We start from the raw sequence: 10,709 nt of genomic DNA, 5'->3' as shown, positions 1-10,709 counted from the left end.
TTTTTTTTTAGTATTTTCCAATTATTCACATCAAATCTTTTGTTTTGTTTTTACAATTAAAAAAAAAAAAAATTTTAATCTTAATTTTTATTTCATTTAATTTCATTTTAATTTAATTTACATTTAAAAAGTTGAATGATAAACTAATAAATATTTGTTTTGTTTTTCATTTTTTAAAAATTTTATTTTAACTTAATTTTTATTTATTTTTTGTTAATTTAACTAACTTTTTATTTCATTTTATTTCCATTTAAAAAGTTGAATAATAGACAATTAATGCTTTTCCCCACAATTATTAAGCAATTGGTTATTTCATCTATTTCCAAATAAACTATAAACACACCATAATAGGGATTTTAATTTAACACAATAAAATAAACCTTAAATTAATTAATCAATTGTCATTTTATTTATTTATTTATAAATTATAATTAAAATATAAATGATAAATTATTGAAATTATTTTTTAGCAGTAATTCATGGAGCAACTACATTTAAAAATAAATAGATAATTTATAATAAATATCTTTAACCCAACTTTATTATCTTTATCAAATAAAGATTTTATTTTAATATTTTGATTACAAAATATTTTAAATTGATTTATAGATGTATTATTGTTATTTGTATTAATTATTATTCTTTTTATGATCTTTTTTTTAGAAAGTAATAAATAAAAAATATGTTTTCATTATTATTTGTTGTACATAATAGAATGTAAATGTAAATAGAATATAAATGTACAATACAAATAATAAAATTGTTTTAAAAATAATAAATAATGTAAGTGAGCAGTAGATCATTAGCTAATAAACAAATTAAACCTGACCCAGTCTGACCCAGCGGTCACTGACAGGCTGCTCGAGTCTACAGCATGAAAGAAACCAGCTTCATTTTTGTTCTCACTTCTCCCGCCTCAACACGGCGTCAGTGTCCCGCCTCAACACGGCGTCAGTGCCCAGCCTCAACACGGTGTCAGTGGCCAGCCTCAACACGGCGTCAGTGCCCAGCCTCAACACGGCGTCAGTGTCCCGCCTCAACATGGCGTCAGTGTCCCGCCTCAACACGGAGTCAGTGGCCAGCCTCAACACGGCGTCAGTGCCCAGTCTCAACACGGCGTCAGTGTCCCGCCTCAACACGGCGTCAGTGCCCAGCCTCAACACGGCATCAGTGCCCAGCCTCAACACGGCATCAGTACCCAGCCTCAACACGGCGTCAGTGCCCAGCCTCAACACGGCATCAGTGCTCAGCCTCAACACGGCGTCAGTGTCCCGCCTCAACACGGCGTCAGTGCCCAGCCTCAACACGGCATCAGTGCCCAGCCTCAACACGGCGTCAGTGTCCCGCCTCAACATGGCGTCAGTGCCCAGCCTCAACACGGCGTCAGTGCCCAGCCTCAACACGGCGTCAGTGTCCCGCCTCAACACGGCGTCAGTGTCCCGCCTCAACACGGCGTCAGTGTCCAGCCTCAACACAGCATCAGTGTCTAGGCTCCGTAGGAACATTCCCAGGTTTCTACTCAGATTTCGGCTCGCTCTCGGATCTTCTTACCTGTTTTCCAGGAGTAGTGCGTGTTCTTCGAGAATGTAACATCGGCCTGGAGAAGCAGCAGAGAAACGAACAGCAGCAGGAGATTCCCACCTCTCCGTCCCGACCAGAAAAAAGCGCAGACTCCATCTTTAAGAATCATAGTCCAGTACTTTCACGTCACGTCCTCGCCTTAAACCTGAAGAGGAAAACAAACAAAAAAAAACTGTTACACTTCCATTTTAAACCTTTAAAGAATAATGCTTATTTGTTTTTCTTTTCTTCATTTCCTGGTTCTTCTCCACAGCTGCTCCAGTATTTCCTTATTATTATTATTATTATTATTATTATTATTATTATTATTATTATTATTATTATTATTATTATTACAGTTTGTCTTCCTGCTGTTTGTCCTTAGTTTCCTGGTTTCCTGTTTTTTGGTCCTGGTTGTATTTTGTAGTTTTTCCATATCCTTAATTAGTTGTTTTGTTTGTTTGTTTGTTTTTATTTTGGTTTTTTTTCTTTGGTGGGAAAGAATTAATTAATTAATTGTTTATTGATGTTAAAGTAGTGAAAGTTAGTAAAAAATACTGAAAGATGAAGTGATTTTTGATTAGTGTTTAATAATCCCTAACTAACTAACTAACTAAACTAAACTAAACCCCTCCTCCAGCTGACCCCTCACACCAATTAACCACTCCCCATTAACCAACCCACACATCAACTATAACCTTCTTCCCTACAACTAACCCCATCCCCACCCACTAACCCCCCACACCAACTAACCCTCTCCCCCTAAAACTAATCTCCTCTCTACCCACTAACCCCCCAAACAACTAACCCCCTCCCCACCCACTAACGATCTCCCCACCAACTAGCCCAAACACCAACTAACCTCCTTTCACCAACTAACTCCCCTTCCAATCAACTAACTCCCCTTCCAATCAACTAACTCCCCTCCCCCTGCAAAGTACCTCCACCAACCAACCTCTCCAGCTAACTAATGCCTGCCTAACTACTCACCCCAACTAACTCCATCTCCCTACAACTAACCCCCTCTCTACCCACTAACCCCCCATACCAACTAACCCCCTCCCACTACAACTGACCCCCCTCCCTAGCCACTAACATTTGCACAAATTTACCCCCTCCCCATACCCTAAACTCTCCCCACACCAATTAACTCCCTTGCCCACCCACTAACCCCCTCCCCACACCAACTAGCCATGTTTCACCAACTTCACTTCCCACCAACTAACTCCTCTCTCCCTACAACTAACCCCGACAAACTACCCCTCACCAACCAACCTCTCCAGGTCTAACTACCCAGCACAACTAACCCCCCTTTCCCACTAACTAACCCCAGCTCCCCCTACATATAATTCTTCCATGAGGTTTTGTTTAGTTTTTGTGATTAGTGCTCTATAGTGATGTTAATATTCAGTCCCGGTGTGTAAACTCAGGTACAGGCAGCCGGTAAAACAACCCCAGTAAAACGACTCCATGTTAACAGAAACAAGAAACAAAATCAATTTCAGCAAATGGGACAGAAAAAAAAACGGCGTCCAAACTCAATAAGGTAAGTTTATTTTTCCCGGAGGAGAGCAGCGTTCAGTCGGCCGGGTCACGGTGATCTGCAGCCCTGCTGCTGCTGGAGCTCCATGCATTCATCTTCTCTACACATTTATTTTTCATTTCTTCATCCTCCTCCTAGTTTCACAGCTTCCTCTCATTTTAGCTTTCTTAAGATGTTTCTCTCTTTTCTTTAATTGAGTTTCCTCCTTTTCTGTGAATACAGCTGTTTTTTAGACGAGAGTTTTCAAACTAATTGTCCTAGAACCTAGCCTGAAAAAAAATCACAAAATAAAAAAATATATATTTTTTACTTCAGCTTTTTATTCAGAAGCCGATATTTCACACCTATTCCTGATGTACAGGAAATATTCACTCCACAATCCTCCTTTACCTCTTTCAGTCTTCACTACATAAAGTACAGCAGATGAAGATCAGAGACTTTTTCACTGTGCCTCACTTTTAAACTTGCCCACTCTGGCAACCTAGTCATGGACAACATGATTCCTGCCTCAGTTAGAGCTGTTGTTTTACCACACTATTACCTTTGCACCATTACACCTTTACACTGTTACACCTTTACACTATTATGCCATTATACTGTTACCATTAAAGTTAAACAGTTACACCTTTACACTGTTACACCTTTACACTGTTACACCATTACACTGTTACATGCTTACACCATTAGAGCACCTTTACACTGTTACACCATTACACTGTTACATGCTTACACCATTAGAGCACCTTTACACTGTTACACCATTACACTGTTACATGCTTACATCATTAGAGCACCTTTACACTGTTACACCATTACACTGATACATGTTTACACCATTAGAGCACCTTTACACTGTTACACCATTACACTGATACATGCTTACACCATTAGAGCACCTTTACATTGTTACACCATTACACTGATACATGCTTACACCATTAGAGCACCTTTACCCTGTTACACCATTACGCCATAACCATTATACCTTTACATTTAATAATATACATTTACCATTAGAGTGTTACACCATTATGGCATTACACTACTACACTGTTTCACCATTTATCTGTTCCCATTACACTCTTACTGTTAAACTGTTATGTCATTACACCATTACAATGTTACACCATTCTATTGTTCCCATTACAATGCTACACCATTCCACTCTTATTGCACTGTTACACCATTACATGGTTACAGTGTTACACCATTCCACTGTTACATTATACATTACACCATTACGCTGTTACACCATTATGCTGTTACATTGCACCATTCCACTGTTCCCCTGTTACACCAATACACTGTTACATTAAACCAATGCACTGTTACACCATTTCACTAGTACATCATTCCACTGTTCCCATTACACTGTTACATCATTCCACTGTTCCCATTACACTGTTACATCATTCCGCTGTTCCTGTGACACTGTTACATTATACCATTATGCTGTTACATCAGTACAGTTTTACACCATTATGCTGTTACATTGCACCATTCTACTGTTCCTGTTACACTGTTACACTTTTAAACCATTACATTATTACACCATTACGCTGTTACACCAATACGCTGTTACACCATTACACTATTACACCAATACGCTGTTACACCATTACACTATTACACCAATACGCTGTTACACCATTACGCTGTTACACCGTTACATTATTACACCAATACGCTGTTACACCAATATGCTGTTACACCATTACACTAATACACCAATACACTATTACACCATTACACTGTTACACCAATATACCATTACACTATTACACCATTACGCTGTTCCACCATTATGCTGTTCCACCATTATGCTGTTCCACCATTATGCTGTTCCACCATTACGCTGTTCCACCATTACACTGTTACACCATTACACTATTACACCATTACGCTGTTCCACCATTACACTGTTACACCATTACACTATTACACCATTACGCTGTTCCACCATTACACTATTACACCATTACGCTGTTCCACCATTACACTATTACACCATTACACTATTACACCATTACACTGTTCCACCATTACACTATTACACCATTACACTATTACACCATTACACTGTTCCACCATTACACTATTACACCATTACACTGTTACACCATTACGCTGTTCCACCATTACACTATTACACCATTACACTATTACACCATTACACTATTACACCATTACACTGTTACACCATTACGCTGTTCCACCATTACACTATTACACCATTACACTATTACACCATTACACTATTACACCATTACACTGTTCCACCATTACACTATTACACCATTATGTTGTTACACCAATATGCTGTTACACCATTACACCATTACACTATTACACCAGTACGCTGTTACACCATTACACTGTTACACCAATACACCATTACGCTGTTACACCATTAAGCTGTTACAGCATTACACTGTTGCACCAATACACCATTATACTGTTACACCATTAAACTGTTGCACCAATACACCGTTACACCATTATACTGTTACACCATTACACCGTTACACCATTATACTGTTACACCATTACACCAATATGCTGTTACACCATTAAACTGTTACACCAATACACCGTTACACCATTACACTGTTACACCAATACACCGTTACACCATTACACTGTTACACCAATACACCGTTACACCATTACACTGTTACACCAATACACCGTTACACCATTACACTGTTACACCAATACACCGTTACACCATTACACTGTTACACCAATACACCGTTACACCATTACACTGTTACACCAATACACCATTACACTGTTACACCAATACACCGTTACACCATTACACTGTTACACCAATAAGCTGTTACACCAATATGCTGTTACACCAATACGCTGTTACACCAATATGCTGTTACACCAATACGCTGTTACACCAATATGCTGTTACACCAATACGCTGTTACACCATTACACTGTTACACCAATACACCGTTACACCATTAAACTGTTGCACCAATACACCGTTACACCATTACACTGTTACACCAATACACCGTTACACCTTTACACTGTTACACCAATACACCGTTATACCATTACACTGTTACACCAATACACCGTTACACCATTACACTGTTACACCAATACACCGTTACACCATTACACTGTTACACCAATACACCGTTACACCATTAAACTGTTACACCAATACACCGTTACACCATTACACTGTTACACCAATACACCGTTACACCATTACACTGTTACACCAATACACCGTTACACCATTAAACTGTTGCACCAATACACCGTTACACCATTACACTGTTACACCAATACACCGTTACACCATTACACTGTTACACCAATACACCGTTACACCATTACACTGTTACACCAATACACCGTTACACCATTACACTGTTACACCAATACACCGTTACACCATTACACTGTTACACCAATACACCGTTACACCATTACACTGTTACACCAATACACCGTTACACCATTACACTGTTACACCAATACACCGTTACACCATTACACTGTTACACCAATACACCGTTACACCATTACACTGTTACACCAATACGCTGTTACACCATTACACTGTTATGGCAGCAAGCCAACAGAACCTCAGCTCATATCTATCATTATTTAAACTGTCAGTCCCTCAGAAGATGATCAGTGTCTCAACAGAATTTGAAATATATGGAGTTGTGAATGAGAAATGGAATATTTGCTGAATGACTAAAATAAATGCTGAGACTCTGCGCAACCTGGCAATAGAGATGAGCCGTCACTGCTTATGATAGCAAATATACCTCTGTGTGTGTGTGTGTGGATGAGACTGAATCTTAAGTATTGGATTTTGAATTTAGAAACCTGAACCTGAAAAAATTGAGTTTTTACTGTTTCAATTTGTAAAGCAGATTCCTTTGATTAATTTGTGTGTGTGTGTGTGTGTGTGGTATCTCCCTGCATGTGATTAATATCTACCTCCAATACACACAGAAACAGCGGTGAAGTGTATGAAAGTTATTTCATCACACATTATAAAGCCCTCCATTGATGGAGGAAATGGAAGAATAAGTCATTCCACTACACACACACACACACACACACACACACACAGTGAAGGGGTGTGTTGCTGCACCGCGCCGGGTCTCGTCCCCGTTCCCGCTCTGAGAGTGTGTGTAGAGAGATGTGGACACAGATCACTATCTCAGTAGCGCTGATGAGACTCATTCACACACACCGCTACATTTCTGCATTATCTAAATGACACAGTTGATGGATCCCCCCCCCCATCCCCCCATCCCTGCGTTATGGTTCGCCCTGGATGACCGAGCGCACTTTTGGATATTGATGGATGAATAGCTATTAAACTTAATCCCAGGTCCCCCAATTGGTTTTTGGTTGATTTCATTTTGGGTAAATTAGATTTTAGTCTCGTCGCCTCATGAGGCATCTCTGGAATCAGATTTGAGAGCGAGATGGAGATGCTGAGGGAAGGAAACAGAGATCAGCCTTCAGTCCTCATGCCATGAAGAGATTCCTGCTTCAGATCTTCTTTATTGAATCATTGTTTCTGCTCCAGATTGCCTTTAGTATTGATTGATCGATCGAGTGATTGATTGATTGAATAGTTGATTGATTGATTCAGTCATTGTTATGAGTGAAACATCATGTTGCACATATAGTAATGTTTAAACACAAATTTACAGAATAATCATAAAAAGCTGTTATAGTGACCATGTGATTCCATACAGTAATGCAGGGTTATAAATGGTAATAATGATGTCATGAAGAGTAGTAATGGGACTGTGATGTTGTTTTATAAATGGTAGTTATGATGCAATATCAGTTATAAAGGGTATTAATGTAATAGTAATAGGGTTTTATAAAGGGTAATAATCATATTATGAAGGGTAGTAATGGAAGTGTCGTGTTGTTATAAATGGTAATGATGTCATGAAGGGTAGTAACATGATAGTAATGCCACGTTATAAAGGGTAGTAATGTGAGAGTGATGGTGTGTTATAAATGGTAATAATCATGTTATAAAGGTTTGTAATGATGTTATAAATGCTAATAATGCATAGTAATGTCATGTTATAAAGGGTATTAATTAATTATAGTAATTAATAGTAATGAGGGGTTATAAATGGTTGTAATTAAGAGTAGTAATGTGAAAGTGATGTGTTATAAAAGTTAATAATCGTTCAGAGGGTAATACTTCTGTCATAAAGCATAGTAACATGATAGTAATGCCATGTTATAAAGGGAAGCAATGTAATAGTAATGAGGTGTTATAAATTGTTGTAATGATGTTATAAAGGGTAGTAATGTAATAGTAATGGGGTGTTATAAGTGGCTGTTATGATGTTATAAAGAGTAATGTGAGTGTTGTGATGTCATACAGAACAGTAGTAATCTCACAGCTAACAGCATTATGTTATAGTTCTGTGCAAAACTATAGCAGGGAAACAAGAGAAACAATATTAATTATCAGACTCTTAACAACCTTCTGCAAATCCTGCACACATACACACACACACACACACACACACGTACACATACACACACATATATACACACACATGTACACATACACACACATACATACACATACACACACACACACACACACGTACACATACACACATACATACACACACACACACGTACACATACACACACATATATACACACACACGTACACATACACACACACACACAAACACACACACACGTACACATACACACATACACACACACACGTACACATACACACATACATACACACACACACACACGTACACATACACACACATATATACACATACACACACACACACACACACGTACACATACACACATACATACACACACACACACACGTACACATACACACACATATATACACATACATACACACACACACACACGTACACATAAACACACATACATACACACATATATACACACGCACACACGTACACATACACACACACACACGTACACATACACACACATATATACACACACACGTACACATACACACACATACATACACACACACACACACACACACACGTACACATACACACACATACATACACACACACACACGCGTACACATACACACACATATATACACACACACGTACACATACACACACATACATACACACACACACACACATGTACACATACACACACACACATACACACACACGCACACACACACACACACACATGTACACATACACACACATACATACACACACACACACACACACACACGTACACATACACACACATACATACACCCACACACGTACACATACACACATACATACACACACACACACACGTACACACGTACACACACATATATACACACACACGTACACATACACACACATACATACACACACACACACGTACACATACACACACATACATACACACACACACACACGTACACATACACACACACACACACACACACACACACGTACACATACACACATACATACACACACACACACACGTACACATACACACACATATATACACACACATGTACACATACACACACATACATACACATACACACACACACACACACACGTACACATACACACATACATACACACACGCATGGAGGATTACACACACATACATACACACACGCAGCACTGACACAGACATCTACACTGCATACACACATACAGCACACACACACACACAGATTAACACATACATACACACACATGGTGTACGCATCTACACACACATGAGGCACACAGATGTACATAAACATCACATACAACATACACACACACACATACTGATACACACATACACCCACACTGCACACATAGCATATACAGGTGTACACACACATACTCTATACACACAGCAGCGTGTATATGCATACACATATGACACACACACGTGTTACAATACATATACTGTGTGTCACACACACAGTGATTACATGGTACACATGTGTGTGTGGTACACACTGTATATGTGCGTCTTGACACACGTGTAGGTAACACACTATGTGTGTGTGTAAGACAGTAAGCGCTGCTGTGTGTGGTGTCATGTGTATAGTGATGTGCTGTGGTGTAGTGTGTGGTAGCACAGGCGTGTTGTACGCAGGTAGTCGTGATTGTGCATACAGGTGGTGACAGGTGGTACACAGACTGTGCAGGTGCAGATGTGTGTAGCTGGTAAAGACACAAGCTGGCATGCGTGTGATATGTGTGTGCACAGGTATGGTGTGGCAGGTGCAGGTGTACATGTGTGTGTGCAGGCAGTGATGTATGTGTGTGTGTGTGTGCACATAGGTGCACGTGTAGGTACGTGTGTGTGTGTGTGTGTGTGTGTGTGTAATGTAGGTGCATACAGGTACAGTGGCGTGATGGTGTATGCGTATTGTGCATTGTGCACGTGCAGTGCAGTGTGTGCACATGCAAGATTGCGTGCGTGCGCAGAGCATGTGGTGTGCGGTAGAGTGTGTGTGGCTGACAGTGATGATGGCTGAGTGTGTGCACAGAGGAGCATGTGTGGCAGATGTGTGTGTGTGTGTGTGTAAGATGTGTGTGTG

General features: G+C 39.5%; 1 protein-coding gene across 6 annotated transcripts in view; it reads right to left on the bottom strand.

The window, feature by feature from the left end:
- thsd7ba (thrombospondin, type I, domain containing 7Ba) overlaps window positions 1-10,709 on the bottom strand; it is a 277,286-nt gene that overhangs the window by 191,249 nt on the left and 75,328 nt on the right. For all 6 annotated transcript variants that reach the window (XM_058392433.1, XM_058392434.1, XM_058392435.1 and 3 more), the window contains one exon: window positions 1,552-1,726. In XM_058392433.1, coding sequence (XP_058248416.1) covers window positions 1,552-1,690 — 139 coding nt within the window. In that variant the 5' untranslated portion in view covers window positions 1,691-1,726. The remainder of the gene's footprint in view (window positions 1-1,551; window positions 1,727-10,709) is intronic.

This window comes from Hemibagrus wyckioides, linkage group LG06 (assembly GCF_019097595.1).
Source record: "Hemibagrus wyckioides isolate EC202008001 linkage group LG06, SWU_Hwy_1.0, whole genome shotgun sequence".
NCBI classification, from domain to species: Eukaryota; Metazoa; Chordata; class Actinopteri; order Siluriformes; family Bagridae; genus Hemibagrus; species Hemibagrus wyckioides.
Note: the sequence above shows the minus strand (reverse complement) of the source record. Positions and strands in the feature narration are given on the sequence as shown.